At 51.3% G+C, this 26295-nt stretch overlaps 1 protein-coding gene across 3 annotated transcripts in view; it reads right to left on the bottom strand.

Moving 5' to 3' along the window:
- Positions 1-5878: 5878 nt before the first annotated feature.
- The window catches only part of PTPN3 (protein tyrosine phosphatase non-receptor type 3), a 191608-nt gene continuing 171191 nt past the window's right edge, over positions 5879-26295 (bottom strand). For all 3 annotated transcript variants that reach the window (XM_060199033.1, XM_060199034.1, XM_060199035.1), the window contains 5 exons: positions 23629-23775; positions 12835-12963; positions 11889-12034; positions 9503-9638; positions 5879-7349 (listed from right to left, as the gene is read on the bottom strand). In XM_060199033.1, the coding sequence (XP_060055016.1) occupies positions 7272-7349; positions 9503-9638; positions 11889-12034; positions 12835-12963; positions 23629-23775 (636 nt within the window). In that variant the 3' untranslated portion in view covers positions 5879-7271. The remainder of the gene's footprint in view (positions 7350-9502; positions 9639-11888; positions 12035-12834; positions 12964-23628; positions 23776-26295) is intronic.

Below are 26295 nucleotides of genomic sequence, written 5' to 3'. Positions count from 1 at the left end.
GGGTGTTTGTCCAGGCATGTCTCAACTGCTTCTATGTTGAGTTTCTGAGTTTTGGTGGCTGGTTTATAAATAGCAGGCCTTTTGTTCAGGAGCCTGACTTAGACTTACTGGCCTCGACCGTTATCAGGCTGCTTCTCATTCACACACCTCCCGACTCTGCCAGGCAGGTCTCTCCTGTAACCCACACCAGGCAGCCGGCGGCAGCTCAGAGCTAAGCTCCTTGCTGGACATGCAAGGTCTAGGCCAGCGTGACCTCCATCTGCAGAGTCCAGGTGACGCTCCTCTCCAGGGCAGTGCTGCACCTTTGAGCTACATGCTTCTCCACTGCTTTCTATCAGTACCCCGTAAAATGTAGCTGCTGGGGGGGGGGGGGGGGTCAGGCAGTGGTGCACTCAGTAAAGCTCACATTACAGTTTGGAAGGACATAGGTTCAAGCCCCCTGTCCTCACCTACCTGGGGAGAGGGTGAGCAGGGGTGAGGGAGGGCTTCATGAGCAGTGCTACATGTGTTTCTCTTTTATTTATAATCTTAGCATTTCCCTACTATCGTTATTTATTGGACAGAGACAGAAATCAAGAGGGAAATGGGGAGAGGAGAGAGGGAGAGAGACCAGAGACCCCCGCAGCCCTGCTTCACCACTCGTGAAGCTTTCCCCCTGCAGGTGGGGACCAGGGACTTGAACCTGGGTCCTTGTGCACTATAATGTGAGCTTTAACCAGGTGCACTACTGCTTGACCCCCTAAAAATAAAATTTTAAAATATTTTTAAAAATGAGATATGGTTGAGTGCACACATTACAGGGCACAAGGACCTGGGTTCAAGCCCCTGTTCCCCACCTGCAGGGGGAAAGTTTCATGAGTGGCGAAGTAGGGCTGCAGGTGTCTCTCTGTCTCTCTCCCTCCCTATCTCCCCCATTGGCTCAAAATTTCTCTCTGTCCTATCAAATAGAATAAATAAAATAATAATAAAAAAACAGAGAGATACCCGCAGAGAGAGTCAGAGACACAGAGTGTGAACAAAGCCCAGCATGCTAGTCTGGACCAGATCTTTGGTGTGGCTATTTGACGGACTTCCATTGGCAAAAGCACAGGCCATGAAGTGCCCCTGAGGATGGCTGTCCCCACAGCTCGGGAGAGCAGGCAGCCTGCAGAACACTGTGCCGTCACCGTCACCGAGGCAGCCCCACCTCAGGTGTGGCAGTGGAGGTCGACGGACGAGACATTCCTCCACAGAGCAGGTGGGGTGCCAGGAGAGTCTGCGGAAGTCATTTCTGTTGCTGCTGTGAGTGGGACTGCTGACTGCCTAGGACAAGGCTCCATGCTCTCCTCTCTCCTGAGTGTGTTTCGGCCCTTCACGCCATCAGATGACGACTGATGTTAACACGCAGGGCAACAGCTTTCGCCTCATCCTGGGCGTCCCCTGGCTTTCACCTCCATTTCTGAAAGGCTATTTGCCCGTTTCTGCATCAGTTCTGTTGGCTGAAGGTGACTTGTCTGAGTCTGTGGGTCATTAAGGTGCAAGAGGCCAGCCCAGCTGCAGGGGGAGACTGGAGATGATCTGAGACCAACCTCGCGTTAGCTGCACGCCTCAACCAAAAGGGGTTCGCAGAGTCCCGGGGAGCGAGTTCTACGTGAGGCAGATAGACCTCAGGAAGGACTGAGCTGAGGAGATGCCACTGTCCATGCCACCCGTTTCTCCCATCTTTCTCAGGAACAGAACCCATGCCTTTCCGTTCGGCCAAAGTCTTCTTGGAACTACAAAACCACCTCTCCCAGATTTTCTTGCCGGGCGCCAGAGCCCAGCTCACTGGGAGGTAGGGCAGCCAGAGGACATCCCTTTAGGGGAGCAGCTTCACGTCTCACTTGTCCTTCCCCTGCGCTGGTGGCTGGACATTTTATTTATGGGGCCGGGTGGTGGCACATCCGGTTAGGCACACTTATTACCAGGCTCGAGGGCCCAGTTTTGAGCTCCCGCTCCCCACCCCAGCAATAACTCTAGTGGCAATAAATAAATAAAGGAAAATAAATAAATTTTGTTTATTTATTTGTTTTATCAGAGCACAGCTCAACTCTGGCTTATGAAAGTGTTGGGGATCAAAGCTGGGAACTGGGGGTCTCAGGCACCAAATTCCTTTTGCATAATCGTGACGGCCCCTCCCCAGCTCCAACGTTAATTTGTACTTTTGCATCAGTTACTTTTTTTTTTCATTCAGAGCACTGCTCAGCTCTGGCTTATGGGGTTCAGGGGATTAAACCTGGGACTTTGGAGCCTCAGGCATGAGAGTCTGTTTGCATAACCATTATGCTATCTTGTTGTTAAAATTCGTAAGCTCTAGCCAGGTGGGCTAGCTTCACGGGCGGGTAACAGAGACGCGGAGACAACGGCTGGGCAGGGAAGCTGTATTTCTTTATTCAGGAACAACAATTCATAAACTAAGACAAACTAATCACCAAACAGAACTCTGCTGTCTCTTTGCGGCGGCGCAAGCACTCTCTCTTACTCTGCAACTCAGGAACCCTCCAACTCTGGCACTCTCTCTTACTCTCGAACTCAGAAACTCTGGCCGGGTTCCTAGGGGCGGGGCCAAGCGGGCCGCGAAATTAACTGGACTGATCCAATTCTCTTGGCAGGGGAGGGCTAGAACAAACCAATGTAAAGCATACAACACTATCTACCTCCCCTCCCTCCACCCTGCATCAGTCACTGTTGTAACAGCTGAACCTAATTCTGTAGTAAAATATGCTGAGGACACTGCAGGCCCCACACGTGCTTGTCCTTCTGACCTAGGGGAAGGCAGAGAAGGGCTGACAACACCTAGTTTCCACAGAGTTTATGCTTCTTCAAATAAAGAATCTTGGCCCACACTCCCAGAGGGGGAGACATGATAAGGGGAAGATGACCAGAGGGCTCTGAACTCCAACTCCATCAGGACCCAGAGAGAGAAGAGGAAAATGGGAGGGGCATTCAGAAGTAGCTAACTAGTAGAAGTAGTTAAGTAGGTGTGACTTGGAAAGGAAGAGAAGACGGGACCATGGGGAAAAAGGGGGAGGGCAAATGTAGACAAATAGAGACAGACAGGTGTGGAAATAATAGTCAGCCCCTATCTGCACCCTGGGGAGAACCACTGTAGCTCCCACTGGAGGGACTGGGATCCAGGACTCTGGTGGTGGGAACGGTGTGGAGCTGTGCCCCTGTTACTTGTGATTTCGCAAATTAATATGAAGTCACCAATAAAGTTAAAATAAATTAAAAAATCAGCTGACCTCTCTCTCTCTCTCCTGGAAAGTCAAAACACAGAGTGCAGGCTCTTTAGACACTGCCGCATGGCCCGCCCACCTGGGTGAGTCAGCTCGTCCGTCAGCACGTCTAATCAGACCTTCTGGAGAACTGGGAACAGAGGACATAGATGTCTTCTCCATTCACACCCGAGTTTCCCAGGCAAAAGATTTATCTTGATTTTGACAAAGTTCTTCTTTTAGGACAAAAGAGTCTTGTTGCGTCTAATTGCTTAAGTATATTAAGTGGTTGAAGCAGAAACCTTGAACTCCAGGATTTAACTGGCAGAATCTACATACAACATTGCCTATTCTACCCCTTTAAATCAGGGGGAGGGAACCATTTTATTCTGCCAAAGGCAGACTATTTGGCTATTTATAACATCATTTTCAAGTCATATGGAGTTATCAACTTGAAGAATTAGCACTTGGTGGGAGGCGGGCGGTAGCGCAGCGGGTTAAGCGCACTTGGCGCAAAGCACAAGGACCGGCGTAAGGATCCCGGTTCGAGCCCCCAGCTCCCCACCTGCAGGGGAGTCACTTCACAGGTGGTGAAGCAGGTCTACAGGTGTCTTTCTCTCCCCCTCTCTGTCTTCCCCTCCTGTCTCCATTTCTCTCTGTCCTATCTATCAACGACGACGACATTAATAACAACAACTACAACAACAACAAAAACAACGAATTAGCACTTCATGTTGCTCTGGAGCAAGCTCCGAGATCCATAGAACTTGGAGTTCCCCTGGGCATGCCTTGGCGGGCCAGGCGGGTGATGGTGAGAAGTGCAAGGCAGCCATTCCCACTCCTGCTGGAGCTAAGCTCATCTTCTCTCAGTATTTCATGGATTCCTCCCTTAGTAGCGTCTCATGGACCTGAACTACAGAACTGTCCAGTGTCAGGAAAAGGCTGGTTTCTTAGGCATTTATATAAAAATGCAGCTAAGCGTTTCTGCAAGCCTGTTAAGCAACTAAATTAGATGAAAAATAACTCATAGCTTCAAAGACTCAAGATTTTGCACATGTGTTCTTGTCAGGTATCAATTATTTGTGAGATACATTTATGGCATTTATTTATGCCAATATGCCAGCTTCCTCTTCTCCTTCCTTTTTCTTTTCCTTCTTTTTTGATGCCCTTCTGATTTCTCTGGTAGAATATTCTGAGGCCTGAGTGAACAGAAACACTGGCATGATATTATATTCCTTTCTGCTTTCTGTTTTTTTTTTTTTTTCTCCAGGGTTATTGCTGGGGCCCGGTGCTGGCACTATGAATCCACTGCTCCTGGAGGCTATTTTTTTCCTTTTGTTACCCTTGTTGTTTATTGTTGTTGTTATTATTATTATTGTTGGACAGGACAGAGAGAAATTGAGAGAGGAATTAAAGACAGAGGGGGGAGAGAAAGACACCTGCAGACCTGCCTCACTGCTTGAGAAGTGACACCCCCCTCTGCAGGTGGGGAGCCGGGGGCTCGAACCAGGATCCTTACTCCAGTCCTTGTGCTTCGCACCACATGCACTTAACCCACCGTGCTACTGCTCGGCCCCTTCTTTTTTCAGTTTATTGGATAGGACAGAGAGAAATCGAGAGAGGAGGGGAAGATAGGGGAGAGGAAAGGAGACACCCACAGACCTGCTTCACCATTTGTGAAGCGTCCCCCTTGCAGGTGGGGAGCCGGGGCTCGAACCGGGATCCTTGTGCTTTGTGCTGTGTGCACTTAACCCAGTGCACACTGCCTGGCTCTGTGCTTTCAGTTCTCTATAGAAGAAAAGTAACTTTCTCTCATTCAACCCAGAAGATCCCACTTCTCTGTCGTGGATCTTGGAGCTCACTGCGGAGAAGCTCCTTTTCTGAGCTAGTCATTCATAGCCGAGTCTGCGAGATCCCCGTGGGCGGAAGTACACGCAAAGTGTACGGCCTTAGGCAAGCCTCAGAGCTAACCTAAAGTCCTCCGTGTTCCTGCGGCTTACAGATGAGGAAACTGAGGTCAAGTTCCTGACTGACTACACACACAGCCGGTTGCTGCTGAGTAGGGCCAGGACAATAATCTTCTCTCGGTGTGTTCTAAACTCTTCTAGCACATTCTGCTCACCTGGCTGACAAGCTAGGACCGACATACAAGCTGAGCAAAGGTGGGAAGTATTCTGGTAAACAAGGTAGGACATTGGGGCCGGGTGGTGGTGCACCTGGTTGAGCGCACACATCACAGTGCGCAAGGATCCGGGTTCAAGCCCCCGGTCCCCACCTGCAGGGGGAAAACTTCACGAGTGGTGAAGCAGGGCTGCAGGTGTCTATCTCTCTCTGTCTCTCTCTATCTTCTCCTCCCCTTGTGATTTCTCTCTGTTTCTATCCAATGATAAATAAGTAAAATAAAAAATTAAAAACAACAACAAGGTAGGCCTGGAGATGAGAGAATCTTTAGAATCTAACCCCCACCCACTATAGGGCTTTATCTGTTTCCCAACCAGGAAATGACTCCACAGGCCCAGAGTTTGCCCAGCATCTAGATAGCCGCACTTACATTCGCAGTAAGATGAAATCATCTTTATCTATAAGTCCTGTTAGGAGCCGACTTAGCTTGCAAATCTGGATATACAAAACTACTAAAAATATCACGTTCCTTTTTTTAATGTAATTTATTTTCCTTAAATAATAATATGCTACAATCCTGTCACAATTTTTTTTTTAATTTAACACAGTATTAACAAAGGCAGAATTCTTTAGGACAATCTAAATCATGGTGTATTTAGAATAAATTAACATCAAATGTGTTTATATTCAGATAGTCTGATCCTCTCCTTTGAAATGAAATGGAGACCATTGTAACTGAGGGTGAAGCACACACTTGTTCTTCTGTACAGAGACTCATTCTTTATATAAACTCAACTGTAATCTGAATCTAGTTGGGAATCCTGAGAAACACTCATTTATGGATGGGCGCGCGCGCGCACACACACACACACACACACACACGCACATGCATGCACGCACACAGAGATATGCACGCACACACACACCCACTCACAGACAACCTTCTAGAATCTGGGTTTCCCATGGTTCACTCACTAGAAGATCGAGTCCTTGGAAGGGCCAAAGATTCTAAATATTAATATCCCACTCCCCGCCCCCCGCCAGGAAAAAAATCATAAATGTTTCAAGTGTAAGAGCTTGAAGTAGCAGCAATTCATGTAGCGGAGTCAGTAGTGGATGATCCAGTCTGAAGAGGTGTGCAGAGAGGCAGGCCAACATCTACAGTGTGACACGCAGGATGGACAGGCTGACACCACGAGCCCTTGTTTTCGACTGAAAATTCACCCAGCAGGCTTCCTGTTCAGGCACTGAATGCACACTGGCAAGCGGGGGGATCACTAGTGCAGGGAGAAAGCGCGTGTTTTGGACACGATGCTCAGACACACAAACCATCAGGAGGTGGGACAAAGAGGAAGGGGAGGCATAAAGGTACCGCTCGTCCTTGGGGCTGGACCCCCTCCCCCCCTCCACTAAGTACATTCATCAGGGTGCCCTTGGCATTGGGGCGGGTGGGTGCTAACTGTTCCAGCCTTGCCCAGAGGCACAGAGGGATCAGCCCATAGTCCTACACAGAGACACACAGCATCAAGCAGACCCAAAGAGAGGCATCGTCTTGTTCCCGTGGCCGGTCACACTGCAGTGTCCCCTCTGTAATGCCCAGAGATGGTGGCCAGGGGCGTGGTGGTGTCCAGGGGAGAAGGCATTGGGGCAGGCCCTGCCCTGCACTGAGGTCCTCTGTGCTGGCTCTGCACGGCCGTCGCGGGCTGGAGCGATGCCATGATCCATGATCGCATGCACTATCCACAGTGCTTATGTACACGATACCTTTTGTACAGACTTATAGTGCCTGGGTTCAAATCTTCTCCTTCCTTCCCCACGGCCTAGGGGTTCCTCTCGCTGCTTCCACAGAGAAGGTCTGTCCTGAAGGAGGATGCCCTTGGGCACTTGGGGTGGGGGTGGGGGTGTCCAGGTGTCTTAACTGGGATCCAGCATCTGGACTAAGCCTTCTTCATGGACACGAAGGATGGCTTCACACACAAACTTGTACTGGCTCTGGGAAGGAAAGGAAAGGGTCAGGCCCAGCAGCGGCTCTGAGCGCGGCTTCACACAGCCCGTTCAGACGCTCTTCCGAGTCACGCACAGAGGCCGTACACGCTCACGGCAGGCCACACAGTCAGGCAGAGTCACATCAGGGACACTGGCTGCTTGAGTAGTGGCGTTCTGACACTGCCCGGGAACCTTCTCTGTTGTCATGGACCTGCTCATAAACTGACCCTGAAGGAGGCCACCTTGAAGACTATGCCGTTCCCGGCACTAGCTCTGGGCAGGCCCGGGCCCCTGCTCCCTGCCAGGGAAACTGACTGAATGGAGGTCGGACAGCTCTGAACTCACTTATTATTATTTGTAATTGTTACCTGGGGCTCAGAGCCTACATGACAAATCCACGGCTCCCGGTGGCTTGGCTTGGCTTGGCTTGGCTTGGCTTGGCTTGGCTTCCCTTCCCCTCCCCTCCCCTCCCCTCCCTTCCCCTCCCCTCCCCTCCCCTCCCCTCCCTTCCCCTTCCCTCCCCTCCCTTCCCCTTCCCTCTCCTCCCCTCTCCTCCCTCCCCTTCACTCCCCTCCCTTCTCCTCCCTCCCCTTCCCTCCCCTCTCCTCCCTCCCCTTCCCTCCCCTCCCCTCTCCTCCCTCCCCTTCCCTCCCCTCCCCTTCCTCCCCTTCACTCCCCTCTCCTCCCTCCCCTTCCATCCCCTCCCCTCTCCTCCCTCCCCTCTCCTCCCTCCCCTTCCCTCCCCTCCCCTCTCCTCCCTCCCCTCTCCTCTCTTCCTTTCCCCTTCCCTCCCCTCCCTTTCCCTCCCCTCCCTCCCCTTCCTCTCCCTCCCCTCTCCTCCCTCCCCTTCCCTCCCCTCCCTTCCCTTCCCTTCCTCTCCCCTCCCCCCCATCTGAGGTGACTAATCCAGTTCTACAGCAGGACAACTGGGGTCTCTGTGCAGCTTTCTGCTGTGCGGATGACGGAATGAACATGGGAGGGCCATCCACGTGCACTAGGGGGAAACTAAGACTTGTGGAGAGGTGGAGGGGGCTCTCCTCAGGCTACCCAGTGGGCAGGGTGCCTGAATCATATGCTTTCCACACCACCCTGCTGCTCCTCTTGCAATTCTTGGGAAAACAGTAAGGTTATCTTAGAAGCACCACTGCAGTAACAAATATCTAGGCTCGCCATTCCTGGGAGACAGCCCAGGGGAAGTGAAGGAAGGCCCCGTGAGACATCCACCAAACCACAAGGCTTCTTAGAGCAGACAGGTGGGGCGAAACCCTGAGGAGACTTCTGTGCTTCTGATGGACAAAGGGCGGGCCCATGAACACACAGGTGTGTTGACAATGGGACAGCCCCCAGGCCACGTGACTGGGGAGCTGTGAATCCCAGAGGTAGCGGAAGTGAAAGGCAATGGGACAGAGCTCAGCCGAAGGGCCCTGGGGCCCACTCAGGGCTTCACAAGTCACAGTCTCTGTGATCATGGCAAGTGACTAGGCCTCCTTGAGCCTGGTGGTTTTTTAATTTAATTTTTTATTTTGACCAGAGTACTGCTCAGCTCCGGCTGGTGGTGGTGCAGGGGATTGAACCTGGGACCTTGGAGCCTCAGGCATGAGAGTCTGTTTGCATAACCATCAGGCTCTCTACTCCACCTGCTTGAGTCTGCTTCTATTTATTTATTTATTTATTTATTTATTCATTTATTATTGATTACTTTTAATTTATTTTTATTATTGGATAGAGATAGAGGGAAATTGAGAGAGGAGGGGGAGGTAGAGAGGGAAAGACAGAGAGACACCTGCAGCCCTGCTTCACCACTCATGAAGCTTCCCCCTGCAGGTGGGGACCAGGGGCTTGAACCTGCATCCTTGCACACTGTAATGCGTGCGCTTAGCCAGGTGTGTCACTGCCTGGCCCCGAGCCTGCTTCTTGGACTTCTTTGACTATTATTATTATTATTACCAGAGCACAGCTCAGCTGCGGCTTATGGTGGTGTGCTGGGGATTGAACCTGGGACCTTGCAGGCTCAGGCAGAACCATTATGCTGTCATCCTGCTCCCCTGAACCTGCTTCATGACTTGCCAGGTCCTCTGTGCGGAGCTGACCCAGAACAAGTATCAGGGGCTGTGGCCCACCGACTCGTGCACTGTCTCTGCGTTCGGCTCTCTACTCACGGATGTCTGCACCATCATGGCGCGCTGGTCTCGCATCTTCCGGATGATATCCAGTGGGTAAACGGGCATATTCCTCTCAATGAGGCACATGGCTGTTTCCATGGTGACCAGTACGCCAGTCCTCCCGATCCCTGCACTGGAGATGGGGAGAGGCGGGGAGAGCTGAGTTTACCAGGTCCGCTTAGCGGAGTCAGTTTCCACACCAGATGAGCGTTTTCGTTCCCTGGCCTCCCAGAAGAGAAAGCACCCTCTCACTATGCTCTCAACCCGAATGAAAATGCCTCTTTCCACAGAGGGTGAGATCGGGGGCTTAAAAATAAGATCGGTTGGGAGTCGGGCGGTAGCGCAGCGGGTTAAGTGCATGTGGCGCAAAGCGCAAAGACCGGCCTAAGGATCCTGGTTCGAGCCCCCGGCTCCCCACCTGCAGGGGTTTCGCTTCACAGGCGGTGAAGCAGGTCTGCAAGTGTCTGTCTTTCTCTCCCCCTCTCTGTCTTCCCCTCCTCTCTCCATTTCTCTCTGTCCTGTCTAACAACGAGGACATCAATAACAACAACAATAACTACAATAACAATTAAAAAAAGATAACAAGGGCAACAAAAGGGAAAATAAATAAATAAGATAAAAATAAATAAACAAGATCTGTGGCGGGCGGGAGCCCACCTCTCCCTGCACAGAGCACTGCGTGTCCTGGGCACACTTCCTGGAAGATCAGCAGACCCAAGGGCAGAGGGGAAGACAAGGCCAGGGCTGCTATCTAAGTCTTCCTTTCAGATGGCTCTGCTCCAGAGATTCCAAATCTCTCGGCACAGACACGACATAAGCAGGGCCGGGCGGTGGCGTGCCCGCCTGAGCGCACAGGGTACACTGTGCAAGGACCCAGGTTTGAGCCCCGGGTCCCCACCTGCAGGAGGAAAGCTTTGCAAGTGGTGAAGCAGTGCTGCAGGTCTCTCTCTGTCTCTCTCTCTTTCTCTCTCATTTCTGACTATCTCTGTCCAATAAATAAATAAATAAATAAAGATATACAAATATTAAAGAGAGAGCGAGATCGCATGGAGCGTTGCAAAAGCACGCAGCCCTCCTGGAGGCGTGGGTGTGGGGCAGCTACTTCCTGCTCTCTCTGAACAAGTAGGAGAAGCAGCGCCACTCTCCCGAAGGCTCAACGGTTCACCACCGGGGTCTCTTCCAGAGCTCACCCAGCCGCAGCCCAGTGCAGACACGGGCGACTCGAGGACAGAAAGGAGCTCAAGGGCTGTCGTGAAGGCACCCGGCCTGGTGGGCCCTGGGCTGGCTTGAGGCGCACTCACTTTCTCCAGGCCTTTCCCGAGGAGAGGAGAGGGACATTTAAAGCTAGAGGCCCAGGAGGCAGTGGCTGAGCAGGGGGAGCACCGACCCCCCCCCCCCCCCCCGGGGCACATGAGGTCATGAAGGCACATGTGGTGAGGCTCCACAGACGGGCAAACTCTAGTGTCTTCCCTCCTTTGACCCATCACTTTCTTTTTTTAAAAAATATATTATAGGGAGTTGGGCGGTAGCGCAGCGGGTTAAGCATACATGGCGCAAAGCGCAAGGACCAGCACAAGGATCCCGGATCGAGCCCCTGGCTCCCCACCTGCAGGGGAGGCACTTCACAGGTGGTGAAGCAGGTCTGCAGGTGTCTGTCTTCCCCTCCTCTCTCCATTTCTCTCTGTCCTGTCCAACAATGATGACAGCAAGAATAACTACAACAATAAAACAATAAGGGCAACTAAAGGGAATAAATAAATAAATAAATAAATAAATTTTATTATCTTTATTTATTCATTGGATAGAGACAGCCAGAAATTGAGAGGGAAGGGGGAGACAGATATATCTATAGATATATGTATATATATAGAGAGAGAGACAGAGAAACACCTGCAGTCCTGCTTCACCACTTGTCAAGTTCTCCTCCTGTAGGTGGGGACTGGCGGCTTGAACCCAGGTCCTTGCACACTGTAACATGTGTGTTCATGCAGGTACGTCACCACCAGCCTTGACCCATCACTTCCTCTCTCACAGAAATACTCAACAGGGGCCGCGTGGTGGTGCACCTGGCTAAGCGCTCACATTACAGAGCACAAGGACCCAGGTTTAAGGCCCCAGTCCCCACCTGCAGGGGGAAAGCTTCAGGAGGGGTGAAGCAGGGCTGCAGGTGTCTCTCTGTTTCTCTGTCTCCCTCTCCACTCTCAATTTCTCTTTCTTTCTATCCAATACTAAGTAAATAAATAAATATTTTAAAAAAAGACACAGAGACACCCAACAGAGAAACTGGGCCGGGGTAGGTGGGTCAGCAGGGGAGCATACACCCGAGAGTTCTCGGCTTGACTCCTGCACCACAGAGACAGGCGACAGAAAGAGTTCCCGGTACCTGCAGTGGACCAAGACAGGCTCATCTTCCACCCTGAGGGACCTCACGGAGCTGACAAACTCCAGGAAGTCCGAGGAGTCGTCTGGCACGCCGTGGTCGGGCCAGGCCACGTACTGCAGGTGCACCACGGTGCGGCCCTCTCCAGTCTGCGAGAGGCGGGGTGAACAGCATGAGCCGGGTCGCCCCTGGGCATGGGTGGGGTGCTGGCTCCTCGCAGGAAGCCTCGTGCTTCTCCGGGCTTCTCTCCAGAGAAAAGGAACGGCAGGTGGCAGGTGGAGCAGCCCTACCCCACAGAACCCCGGGGGATGCCGGCTAGTGCCGACCTTTGAACTGCGCCCTGCCTGGGTCTACTGGGCACACCCGGCACTGGCCACCTCTGCTTTGTTATTATTATTATATAGGACAGAGAAATTGAGAGAGGAGGGGAGGTAGGAGAGAGACGAGAGACACCTGCACACCTGCTTCACCACCTGTGAAGCTTCCCCATCTGCAGGTGGGGACCAGAGGCTTGAACCCGGGTCCTGAAGCAGTGTGATGTGAGTGCTTGGCCAAGGCCAAGTGCACCACTGCCTGGCCCCTCCTCCTCCTCCTTTTTTTTTCTTTTTTTTTTTTTTTCTGACTTCGGACCCACATTTTTTCCTAATCCAGGAAAGTTATCTTTTCTATTTTTCTTTTGCCTCCAGGGTTATCGCTGGGGCTCGGTGCCACTATGAATCCACTGCTCCTGGCAGACATTTTTTCTCATTTTATTGGACTGAGAGAGAAACTGAGAGGAGGAGGAGGAGATAGAGAGGGGGAGAGAAAGAGAGAGAACTGCAGAGCTGCTCCACTGAAGCGTCCTCCCCACAGGTGGGGAGCAGGGGCTCCGACCGGACCCTTGTGCAGACCCTTACACCTGGTATTCTGTGCGCTTAGCTGGCTGTGCGCCCCGCCCCCGGCCCCTCACCTCTGTGTCTGTCACCAGCATTTTCCGGAACACGTAAGCAATGGTGCAGTCCTCTGACTGACAGCGGATGTGAAAGCGGCCGTGCTCTGCGACGTCAGGCGGGTCAGGCCAGTACTGGTGACACTTGGTCTGCAAGGGAACCAGTGGCTGTGAGTCGCCCAGCACGGCATGGGGGGCGGCAGGTGCACAAAAGAGTGTGGGCAGATGGGTGGGGTGGTGTCAGAGTTCTCTGTGACAAACCAGGTTGCCCGAGAGCTGCGGAGAGAGTGTGAGCTCAGGAGAAGGCTACTTGCTCTAGGTCTGTGTCCTGAAGTTGGAGGCGGGGTGGGTAGAGGAACTTGCCTCCTTTTCTGAGCAGGGAAGTGGGGAAGCTGTGACCCTGCTAGGGGCCTGGTCACAGCTCTCAAAGCCCAGAGCTAGAGCCGGGAGGTGACCCGCTGGCCAGAGGACCAGCAGAGGCTTCAGACACAGGGCCCTACCTAGGAAAAACCTCTCTCTGGCAGGGGAGACAGCATCATGGTTCTGCAAAGAGACTCTCATGACTGAGGATTCAACGTCCCAGGTTCAATCCCCTGCACCACCTTAAGCCAGAGCTGAGCAGGGCTCTTGTATGCCACAGCAAATCCTAACAATGGGATTTTCAAAATTAACCCAACTGCCAAATAATTTGGGTATAGCTGTAACTATATTGCTTTCTTAAACCCCAAGACAGCAGGAACCTTCCCCTTCTCTATAAAGCCCGTATTTCCCCCAGTTCTGGAACCTCTAGGGTAGGGCTCACTATCCTGCCTGCTTCTTTCAATTCACACCAACTGATACTTTATATGCTGATCCCAACCTAATCAATGCAACCAGTTCCACCTCGGCATCTCAGACTGCGTCCAGAGACGTCAGGCGTGGAATGTTGACCCTTCAGCTTCACTACTCTGGTGAGACCTTTCCGAGCTCACAGGACTCCTTAATTCCAGTGCGGTTGGTGCACTTCGTAACAAAGCCTCAAAACCTAGATATAGACCAGGGCCCATGAGACAGGGCACACGTACATGTGTCCATAAATTAGGGCAAACACACACCTTAAAGCAAGAGTGCACATCAGTTTGCAGTGAGTCAATAAATGCAGTAAGCAAGCACAAAGACCTAAAAAGACACCTTAAAGTACCTCATCAAACAGTTTCTACTTAGACCTAGACACCCTCCTCACCTACCTCCTACTGCATGGCCCTCAGTCACCCCAAAGCTCACCTTATCAAAGTAAGGACGACAAAAGCTGGGTAAGAGCAAGAGACCGGCACACTTCAGTGATGACTCTTAGTCTCTGCCAGGCCACCCCAGCACCTGGGGCCCTAGTCAGGGAGGTCCTGGGATCCCACACAGACATGATGGGCCTAGAGCTCTCACAGACCCTCTCTCCACTGTCACTGCTCATCTCCATCAGGAACAACACAATGGACCCCTCTGTGGGCCCCATAGGACCCTGCCCTCAATGTGGATCAACAAGGGTGGGGAATGTTCCATCCTCTGAAGGGAGGTCGGACAACATACTCTGCCTACCACCCGAGGAAGATGGGTCCTGAAATGAGTGCAGCCTGGAGTGTTCCCAGCCATGACCACAGACTGTGAGCTCAGACCTACAGGGATGCAGAGGTCACACAGGCTCCTGTGCTGAACATGGGCCCCAGGTCAGATCGATGGGGTTTACAATTAACAATATTTATATACGTTTCCCATATTTGGGAGCTACTGTCTTCCCTGATACAGCTTTCTAGTCCTTTTTCCAACTATGACATCATCTCCCCAGACAATAACTTAGGTCACCTGCATACTAGATGTCAGGCTCAGACAAAAACTAGTAAAGTCATGGGCCCCTTAGAATATACCTAAAATAGACCTACTAGCTTCTTCAAAGCAGAGACCCCAATCTTCATCTTCAGTATTCTTGTCTTTAGGGTCATGATTAGTCAACAATTTGCTCTGCTTTATATCTTAGCTCTTTTTCAGCCACCAGGTTCCAGATGCTACCATGATGCCAGTCTGACTTCCCTGGACAAACAACCCCACCGATGTGTCCTGGAGCTCCGCTTCCCCAGAGCCCTGCCCCACTAGGGAAAGAGAGAGACAGGCTGGGAGTGTGGATCCACCTGCCAACGCCCATGTTCAGTGGGGAAGCAATTACAGAAGCCAGACCTTCCACCTTCTGCACCCCACAATGACCCTGGGTCCATGCTCCCAGAGGGTTAAAGAATAGGAAAGCTATCAGGGGAGGGGATGGGATATGGAGATCTGGTGGTGGGAACTGTGTGGAAATGTACCCCTCTTATCCTACGGTCTTGTCAGTATTTTCACTTTACAAATAATAAAAAAAGAAAGAAAATTAGAGAAAATTTTAAAAAAGGAAAGACCTCTCTCACCCAGCCTTCCTACCCTGAACCAGGCCCAGTGCAGCACTGCAGACCTCCTCCTTACTCACAGCACCCCCCCTTCTCTCTCACCCCTCCTCCCCACCAGCTCGAGGGAGGTCTGGCACCAGCAGTTAAAGCAAACGGGGGGGGGGGGGGAGGGAGGATGGGCGGTATCACAGCGGGTTAAGCGCATGTGGCGCAAAGCACAAGGACCGGCCTAAGGATCCCGGTTTGAGCCCCCGGCTCCTCACCTGCAGGGGAGTCGCTTCACAGGCAGTGAAACAGGTCTGCAGGTGTCTGTCTTTCTCTCCTCCCTCTCTGTCTTCCCCTCCTCTCTCCATTTCTCTCTGTCTCATCCAACAACAATGACAGCAACAACAATAACTACAACAACAATAAAAAACAAGGGTAACAAAAAGGGAAAATAAATAATAATAATTGTTGTTAAAATTTGAATGCTCTAGCTGGCCAGGCTAGCTTCACGGGCGGGTAACAGAGACAACCAGAGACACACGGCTGGGCAGGGAAGCTGTATTTCTTTATTCAGGAACAACGATTCATAAACTAACCCAAACTAATCACCAAACAGAACTCTGTTGCCTCTTTCCCCCCGCGACGGCGCCAAGCACTCTCTAACTCTGCCACTCTCCAACTCTCCAACTCTCCAACTCTGGAACCGTCTCGGGGTTCCTTGGGGCGGGGCCAAGTGGGCCCGTGAAATTAGCAGGACTGATCCAATTTTCTTGGCGGGGGAGAGCTAGAACAACCCAATGTAAAGCATACAACAATTCCCCCTTTTCTTTTTAACTAAATGACTACAGTATCAAGGGTGTGGGGTGAACAGAAACCTATATCATACAGGCATTTTTTAAAAAAGAAACTGGCACAAACATGGAGAAACATGTAAGCAAGTAACAAGAACCAGTGTGCTGCCAAGGGTAAGGCCTGAGGGGGCCATATATATTTTTTTGCCTCTATGGGCAAAACTTTATCAGCTTACAAAAAACATTTCTTGCCTCTGGGGGGCGTACTTGCATCAATAGGCATTTTCATGGGGGTGGGGAACGGCCTAGAGTCCCAAAGGCAGCTGGCTGCAATTTACTTACTATGAAACAAAAGTTATTAGCATAACCACAGCATAATCTAACGTTTCTAATAGAGAAGGAATTTGAGACTTTTACATATCAACAACGTCTTTTAACCTTTTGTTACACTCATTCAAGATGGAGACACACCCTAGGTGTGCACAGGAAAGGAAACCTCAGGCATGAGAATAATTAGCATAGCCATTGGTAATTAGCATTACCATTTCTAATAGAGAAGGTAATGGAGAGTTTTACATATCAACAAGTCTATTTAACCTTTTGTTATACCCATTCAAGATGGAGGCACACCCTAGGTGTGCGCAGGTCTTTAGACCAACTTAGTTAAAATATATTGATTGTTAATTAATTTTTACCTCAGACTTTAAATGTAAGTTAATTTTATCTTTATGAGAATTATGTTGAAAACCTTTTTCATTTAACTTTGACTAGTAAGAATTTAGCCTTAAAGTTACTGTTTACCAAACTTTAAACATAGACATAAACATGGTCATTAATGTACAAGGAGAGAAACCTTTGTTACGAAGACATGTCATTTCAAACACGAATTTAGATATGTACTGTCTTAGTTGTTGGGGGGGTGCATTGTCCAGTGATGGTCTCTTGGGCAGCTTCACTTCTAGGAATTGCAGGTTGCGATCTCTGTACAAATCTCTGCGTACTCCAGCTTGTCTGCCTTCAGACCGGACTGGCAGCTGGAGATCTCGTGTGCCCAGTTTCGGCAGGGAGCCCGGGGGTCCGGGAGGTCCGGGATCGTTCCAGAATTCATAGCACGAGGGCGGGCGGGCCAGCCTTGTAGAAGGCATAGGCCTAGGTGCCCAGGGGTGGCGGCCATGATAGGCCACCGCGGCCCTGCCCCATGGCCCTGCCATGTCTGCTGCCCTGCTCGCAGTGGCCGAGCAGCGTGGAGGGATCACGCGTCCAGTGCCCTGCGCCACAGGGTGGAGAGCCGGCTCCTGTGGGCTGGCCTGCGTGCTGGCATTGGACTCCTGTGTGGTGGCATCGGGCTCCTGTGTGTTGGCATCAGGCTCCAGCGTGTTGGCATTGGGCTCCTGTGTGGTGGCGTCGGCCTCCTGCAGGCTGCGGGGCTGCGGGGCTGCAGGCGTGGTGCGCGGGGTTGTCTGGGCACAGCCGGCTGGCTGGCTGTTTAACCAGGTGGAAACAGCAGCTCTGCGCCTCGCCTCCCGCCCGCTGGCTATTCCCGCTGGCTGTTCTGAGTTCGCCCGAGCGAGTGGAAACTACAGAGTGGTCCAGAGATAAATGTTCCAGAAACAGCAAAACAGTCTCGTGAAGAAAGAGCAGAGGCCTTTGGAGATCTCTTCACAAGCAGAAGAGAAGGCCATAGTACATAGGTAGCCAAATTGTCTTCACTTATCTGAGAGATGCGCAGGTCAGGTCCATGTGGGCGCCATTTGTTGTTAAAATTCGGAGGGTCCAGCTGGCTGGGCTAGCTTCACGGGCAGGTAACAGAGACGACCAGAGACACACGGCTGAGCAGGGAAGCTGTATTTCTTTATTCAGGAACAACGATTCATAAACTAACCCAAACTAATCACCAAACAGAACTCTGTTGCCTCTTTCCCCCCGCGACGGCGCCAAGCACTCTCTAACTCTGCCACTCTCCAACTCTCCAACACTGCAACTCTGGAACCCTCTCGGGGTTCCTTGGGGCGGGGCCAAGCGGGCCCGTGAAATTAGCAGGACTGATCCAATTTTCTTGGCGGGGGAGAGCTAGAACAACCCAATGTAAAGCATACAACAAATAATAATAATAAGCAAACATTGAGTCAGCTGGAACTTCCCTTCCACGTGTTAGCTGCATGGCTTTGAAGCTGCTACTTAACCTCTGATTTCCTTCCCTCCCTCCCTCCCTTCCTTCCTTCCTTTCTTTTTATTTCCTGCCACAGGGTTATCCCTGGGTCTCAGGGCATGCATGGCTCACTTCTCCTGCTGGTCATTTCCCCCCTTTTCTCTGTTTTTGATAGAGGACTAGAGGGAAAGAGTCGAACCTATAGCTGAGCCACTGCTCAAGAGACTTTCCTGCAGGTGGGGACTGGGGACTTGAACCCAGGTTCTTGCACATGGTAACATATGTGCTTTGTCAGGTGAACTACCTCCCCAGTCCCTGACTGCTGATCTTTTTTTTTTTTTTTTTTTTTTACCTCTGGGGCTCAGTGCCAGCACTACAAATCCACTATTCCTGGTGGCCATTTTCCCCCTATTTTATCAGATAAGACAGAGAACTCGAGAGAAGAGGGGTAGACAGAGAGGGAGAGAGACAGAGAGACACCTGCAGACCCGCTTCATTGTTTATGAAGTTTCTCCCCTGCAGGTGGGGAGCTGGGGTTTGAACCCATGTCCTTGAGCATGGTGACATGTGCACTTATCTGGGTACCCCACTATCCAGACCCTTTTTTTCCTTTCTATTTTATTTGATAGGACAGACAGAAATTGGGGGGGGGGAGACAGAGAGGCATCTGAAGCCCTGCTTCACCACTCGTGAAGCGTAAAGCTTCCCCCCTGCAGGTGGGGACCAGAGGCTTGAACCCAGTTCCCTGTCTATGGTAACACATACGCTCAAGCAGGTGTGCCACTGCCTGCCCTTCCTCTGGGGCCTTCACGCCTGGCTTGCTCACGCTCTCCATGTGCTGCAAAGGGGCAGGAGCTCAGGGGACGCGGTGACTTGCCGGAGCTCCAGGGCTTCTGGGGGCGGCCTCTCCAGGTCTTGGCCTGTCTGCGCTTCCTCCCAGCACGGAAGCTTGTTTTTTGTCTGCACTAGCTCTTCCCTTTGACTTTAGAGCAAAATTCCTGGCTGAACTGCCCGGTACTTCATAGTTGTGTCAAACTCTGAGTCAACTAAGTTTTTGTTTTCCTTCAAGGCTACAGCTGCCCCAGATTATACAGAAATTCAATCTGTTTGCAGATGAGAGGGAGGGGTCTAAGCCAATGGAAACAAGGGGGCCTGGTGGTGGCGTACCTGGCTGAGTGCACACACTGCAGTGCACAAGGACCCGGGTTTGAGTCCCCGGTCCCCACCTGCAGGGGAAAAACTACATGAGTGGTGAAGCAGGGCTACAGGTGTCTCTCTGTCTCTCTGTCTCTCTATCTCCTCATTCTTTCTCCATTTGTAGCTGCCTCCATCCGGTAAATAAAGAGAATAAAAAATAAACCAGTGGATACACAGGTTTTTTTTTTTTTTTTTTTGGTCTTGAATCAGCCTTTTCTGTTCTTGTTTTCAAAAGTCAGGGGGATTCCCGAAATTAAGGCAGGCTGCTGGAAATTGGAGTCAGCTAATGTTTTCATTGGAAAGCTGTCCACAGACACTCCAGCAGTTCTAGGCTGACCTTTTCATTCTTTGTCTTTCAGTTTAGGGGGAGAAGAGTGTTGGGTAGCATGCCACCTCCCCCTGGCTTCTGCTTAACCATATGCCTATATAGGGATTTACTGATCCAAAGCTTTGGTCTATTTACATAAATCACTTTTACATTTACATAAAGCACTCCCTCCAGGGCATTGGTGGTTCAGTGATAGGATTCTCGCCTGTTCCGCCCCCTCCTTGTCACACTCTGATTTTCACCAGTCACTTTTCTCTCCACCCTCTCTATATCACATCCTGTTTCCACCCTACTTGGAGAGTATAAAAACAGCTGCTCTTCTGATTAAAGACACTTGGAAATTGCTTTCCGGCTCCGAGAGTTCCAGAGTATATCTCCTGCGGAAGTTAGTGCGGCACGAGTTCCTGATCCCTCTCCCACACAGCAGCCTAGATCGGCTCCAGTTGAGTTCTCTCCAAGCCAGAGAGCACTAGCTCGGGAAGAAGTACCCTCAGGCTATCCCGGCAAAGAGGAAAACCCTCACAGAGCTTCCCCTGCTGCCACGGCACTCTCTTGCGGTGCCTGGGCCAACTCCACAGGAACATGAGAACTCTACCAGGTGCTCCTGGCCCCTAAAATATGTATTTTGAATATTCCTATTAACTTACTTATTAGATAAAGACAGAGAAGGAGAGACAGGGAAGGAGATAGAGACCCTGCAGCCCTGCTTCACCACTGATGAAGCTTCCCTCTTGCAGATGGGGACCGGGGGCTTGAACCCGGGTCCTTGTGCACTATAACATGCACTCCCAAACCCCCTAGAGATATGTTTTAAACAGACATGTTTATTTGCTTGAGACAAAGAGGAGAAGAGAGAGAACCAGAGCTTCACTCTGGCCTGTGTGGTACTGGGACCGTCCCTGGCGCGTCACATCCAAGGCCTGCACTCTGCTGCTGAGTGCCCTCCAACCACCAAGACAAGTCTGTTCTCCAGCCCCAAGGAAGCATGCCCCACGGGAGGTGTGGACACCACCAGGCCTCCGCGGCCCCGTTAGTTACTGTATGTGTGTGTTACAGTAATGTTTGGGTGGGAGTGAAAAGTGGCAGGAGTCAGGGGCCTGGCACTGGGAGTTGCTCCCAGAACCCAGGGCTGCAGGGCGGTGGAGGAGGCCTAGCAGATGAGAGCTTGGCAGAGAGGTGACGGGGACTGGCCAGTCTGCAGCTTGCAGGAAGCCTGCACTGCTAAGCGCACATCTGGGGAGAAGATGAGAGGAAGAAACGGGTAATGTCGTCTCTCAGACGCAGCAGGAGGGAAAGCTGCGGGCCTGGCAGAAGGGTGGGTTCCAGGCCTCAGGATGAAGCACTCAGGTCACCTGAGAGTCGAACAGGAGACACGCGGCCTGGCTTTTGGAAGGACAGGTTTCAAACCCGGATAAGCAGGAGAGTCGCCAGGACCTGAGCAAGCGAAGGGATGTGGTAACTCAGGCAGATGGGAGGCTGTAAGGATCGGTGCGATGGATTCAGTTAGCAAGGGAGGGAGGGAGGGAGGGAGGGAGGGAGGGAGGAAGGCAGGAAGGAAGGCAGGCTTGGGGAACAGTCTACAGGGCCACACAGACCTCAGAGGAGCTCAGGTTCAGGGAGGACACCCACAAGAGAGAGAGGAAGGCGACATAATCAGAGTCCAGCAGGAGGGGCAGGACCCACAGGAACAGCCTGAGGAAGAAGCTGAGGACACCTGGACGGAAGAAGGGGCCTTGTCTGGCTAAGTGCACACAGTACGAAGAGTACGGAATTGCGCAAGGATCCGGGTTCAAGCCTCCGGCTCCCCACCTACAGGGGGGACACTTCACGAGCGAGCGGTGAAGCAGGTCTGCAGGTGTCTATCTCTTTCCCTCTCTATCTCCTCCTCCTCTCTCAATTTCTCTCTGTCCTATCCAATAAAATGAGAAAATTGGCTGCCAGGAGCAGTGGATTCAGAGTGTTGGCGCCAAGCCCCAGAGGTAACCCTGGAGCCCTGGAGGAAAAAATAAAAGAAGAGAAAGGGCCTTGTCTGCTGAGTTGGAAGCAGATACCGAGGGCAGGGGGGTGTTATCCAGGGCAGACTCCCTGTCGCTGACCATGCCCGTGGGAGCAGCCTCTTCTCTGCAGAGAAGAATGACCCTGTAGGGGCGGGGGCGGGGGAGCTCGCATGGCTTTGGCTGAGCAACTGTCACTGAAGAAAGCTCTTCAGAGGCAGGAGAGCAGCTTCCTGCAGTGCTTCTGGGGGAGAGCTGGGGCAGCGAGGTGTCCAGCAGAACAGAGCAGGCAGGCAGATGCAGCTTTCAATGGGAAGATGGATGGGTTTTGGAAAGGACGAACGCAGGACTTCTTACTGTGTGCTCCAGCTGAGAGGGCAGGTGGACTTCAGATACGCTGTCTGCGTTAAGCCTGGGTATTCTGATTTCCGGTGAAGAACAATCTGACATTCTGAACTGCACACTGACAAGAGGTCCGGTGCCGCGAAGTTGACTTATGTTTTATTTTGGAATGTATTTCTGAACTGCTATTCCACAGTGAAGCCACCCAGATGTACAGAGCAGTCAGATACCTCAGACCGCAGCTACCCCTGCACACTGACTTCCAATGAATAAGCAGTGATTTGTTCCTATGGAAAACACATGTCCCGCACAGCCCCGCACAGCCCAGCACAGCCCAGCACAGCACCCATCCCTCTCCTGGTTAGAGTCACTCTTGGCCTGTTCTTGCATGAGGCTTTGCTGTCACATGAGCAGAGACTGGCAGACATGTCATTTCTCCTGCTTGCAGGAGTGCTGAGAGCCTGGCCCCACCTTACCGGTCTAGCATTTGTCTCGGGGATGGGGTGGGGTGAGGCCTCAGCCCTCACAGGTTCTCAGAAGGGGAAGTGAAGCCAGGCTCATTAGAAAGGATCTGAGGGCCAGGTGGTGGCGCACCTGGTTAAGCGCACACATTGTAGTGCACAAGGTCCCGGGTTCAAGCCCCTGGTCCCCATCTTTAGGGGGAAAGCTTCACTAGTGGTGAAGCAGGGCTGTAGGTGTCTCTCTGTCTCTCTTCCTTTCTCCCTCCCCCTCCCCTCTCAATTTCTCTCTGTCTCTATCCAATAATAAATAAGATAAAATAAAAAGATTTTTAAAAATTAAAAAAAAGAGAAAGAAAGAAAGAGTGAGAAAAAAGAGAGAGGTTGGGAGTAGAAGGTGGGGAACAGGGGCTTGAACCCAGGTCCTTGTGCACTGTAATGTGTGCACTCAACCGTATCTCATTTTTAAGAATACTTTAAAATTTTATTTTTGGGGGTCAAGCAGTAGTGCAGCTGGTTAAAGCTCACATTATAGTGCACAAGGACCCAGGTTCAAGCCCCTGGTCCCCACTTGCAGGGGGGAAGCTTCATAAGTGGTGAAGCAGGGCTGCAGGTGTCTCTCTGTCTCTCCTCTATCTCCCCCTCCCCTCTCAATTTGTCTCTGTCTTTATACAATAATAAACAAATAAAATTTTACAAAAAGGATCTGAACACTTGGACTAGAGTTGGTGTGCTGCACCAGAGTAAAGGACTCTGGGGTGGGGGGAGGAGGGCTCAGGTCCTGGAACAGGATGGCAGAAGAGGGCCTAGTGGGGGTTGAATTGTTATGTGGAAAACTGGGAAATGTTACATATGCACAAACTATTATATTTTACTGGCGACTGTAAACCATTAGTCCCCCCAATAAAGAAATAAAAAAATAGTAATAAAGGATCTGAACTAAGGGAGTAGGAAGCGCAGCCAACAAGCTGTCGGCTCTGGGGAGCACAGGGAGTGGCGGGGAAGGTGGACTGGCTTGTGTCCGGTCAGGCTGGGTATCCACCAGCAGTTCTGTACAGGAAGTCTGTACGTTATGTCGGGTTGGACCTGGTGAGACTGAAGAGCCACTCCAGCTGAGACGCACGCTCCACAGAGCACCTGAGGGGAGCAGTCAAGTCACTTACCCGCCCACGCTCTGTGAGAGTCGTCAACATGACGATGAGTGAGAGCTTTTGGTCCCAGACGACTTGCCAGAACTGCGCACACGTCTGCGGCAGGGGCCCCTGAGTGGCAATGTACTTGTTTACCAGGCTGGCGGGAGAAATCTCCATCTGGAGAAAGATGGTTAGGGCATTAGGCTCCTCTCCTGACACAGCACAGGCAGGGAACTGGGCCTTAAGCTAGTCCCCTGGTGGCCGGTGTCATAGCACAACAATCGATCCGTAGAAAGCGAATAATGGAAGTCAGAGGAAATTTTACTTTCAAAAATCCTTGAACGATTATTTGACAATAACAGTAAGTATTGACACACTTAAGAGAAAGCCAAGCCACGCTTAGTATACCATCCAGGTGGCAGAACCAGTGAAGCACGCTTAGTGCTAAGCGCAAGGACCCAAGCAAGGATCAGGGTTTGAGCCTTCTGCTCCCCACCGGCAGGGTAGACGCTCCGTGGGTGGCAAAGCAGGTCTGCAGGTGTGTATCCCTCTCTCTCTCCCTCCCTCTCCCTCTCTCCCTCCCCGTCCTCCATCCAATAAACTGCGGCCTGGAGAGATGGATTCATGGTGTAGGTAGGCATGGAACCCTAGAGATAACCCTGGATGCAAAAACAAACAAACAAATAAACAAAAATCCTAGATGCTGAGATGGGAAACGTACGTAGAGAATGGCAGAGAGGTTTAAATGACCATCATCGATCGCTCTGCAGTAAATCAGTGTTGGAATCTGCACGTCCAACAACACGTGCCAGTCCTCATGGAGATGTGACCTCTGTCAGGGACAACACAACAGACCCCTTTGTGGGCCCCCACAGGACCTTGCCCTCAACTTGGATCAACAACGGTAGAGAATGGTATCCTCCGAAGGGAGGCTGGACAACATTCTCTGTGCTACACCTGAGGAAGATGGGTCCTGATATTGGGGCAGCTTGGAAGGTTCCTGCTCATGACCACAGAATGTGAGCTCAGATCTACAGGGATGCAGAGGTCACACAGGCTCCTAAGCTGAATATGGGCCCCAGATCACATCAAATCAGTGGGGTTTACAGTCAACAATATTTATACACCTTCCCTATATTAGGGAGCTACTCTCTTCCCTGATCCAGCTTTCTGGTCCTTTTCCAGTCATGACATCATCTCCCCAGACAATAATTTGGATCCACTTGCATATCAGATTTCAGGCTCAGGGGGGAAAAAAAAAGAAAGAAAGAAGAAAAAACTAGTATAGTCATGGGTCCTTTGGAATATAACTCAAATATGCCTGCCAGCTATCTACAAAATGGAGATGCCCCAACTCTTCATCTGCACTATTCCAGCCCTTAGGTCCATGATTGGTCAACACTTTTTTTGGCTTTGTATGTTAACTCTCTTTTCAACCACCAGGTTCCAGATGCCAGCAGGATGCCGACCAGACTTCCCTGGACAGATGACCCCACCAATGTGTCCTAGAGCTCCGCTTCCCCAGAGCCCTGCCCCACTAGGGAAAGAGAGAGACAGGCTGGGAGTGTGGATCCACCGGTCAACGCCCATGTTCAGCGGGGAAGCAATGACAGAAGCCAGACCTTCCACCTTCTGCATCCCACAGTGACCCTGGGTCCATACTCCCAGAGGGATAAAGAATAGGAAAGCTACCAGGGGAGGGGATGGGATATGGAGCTCTGGTGGTGGGAATTGTGTGGAGTAGTACCCCTCTTATCCTATGGTTTTGTCAGTGTTTCCCTTTTATAAATAAAGAATATATATAATTTATTTTAAAAAATAACAATAAAATAAAAATTAGAAAATTTAAAAAAAGCAGCCTCTGGTTGACTCAGGGCCCCCACCACCCAGCTGACACACTGCTGGTGCGCTGGGCTCCCCTCACGCTCCACATCGTGTGGAGATGTCGCCAACTACCCTCCGCCTCATTCTTCCACTTTGCTCTTTGACCTTTTCCCCCCTTCTGATCTGTCTTTTCAATGACAGAGTGCTCAGACGCTGGAGTGGCTCTGTGATTTCAGTGGGGAAGTCAGACAGAGGATAGAATTCGTGGTTTGGTTGGCGCCTGGGCTACTGGCCTGCAAGTTAACTCAGAAGAGTAGAACTGGCCAGTCTTGCTACGGTCACGCTGGTTTAAGGAAACAGGAATACTGAAGGGTGGGGATAACTAGGTCCACTCAGCAGATCCATTTTGAGTTTGGAAGTTCTTGGCACTTGGCTATAACTTGAACACTGAGCATGAGAAATCTCATTCTTCATTTGGATCAACTGTTGGAAAACTATGACCCGAGGGCCAAATCCAGCTGCTAACGTGCAAGTTAATAGTTGTTGTTTTTTTTTTTAAACATTTAAACATGGCTGTAAAATCACTGTACAAGCACCTAAGTCATGCTTCTGGTTTTGCAGAAGACTTCCTGTGCGGTTCTTTATGGAAAGAGAGTGCAGACTCTGTCTAGACAGGAACACGGAGGCTCAGAGAGGCCATGGTGCCATCCTGATTTCCCTGGGCAGATGCCCTCACCCATGTGTCCTGGAGCCTCCCCTCCCATGAGCCCTGCCCCACTAGGGACAGACAGACACAGGCTGGGGGTGTGGATCCACCTGCCAACACCCATGTCCAGTGGGGAAGCAATGACAGAAGCCAGACCTTCTACCTTC

The sequence above is a fragment of the Erinaceus europaeus genome, chromosome 10, assembly GCF_950295315.1.
Source record: "Erinaceus europaeus chromosome 10, mEriEur2.1, whole genome shotgun sequence".
In the NCBI taxonomy this organism is placed as follows: domain Eukaryota; kingdom Metazoa; phylum Chordata; class Mammalia; order Eulipotyphla; family Erinaceidae; genus Erinaceus; species Erinaceus europaeus.
This window is presented reverse-complemented; position numbering and strand designations above follow the sequence as displayed.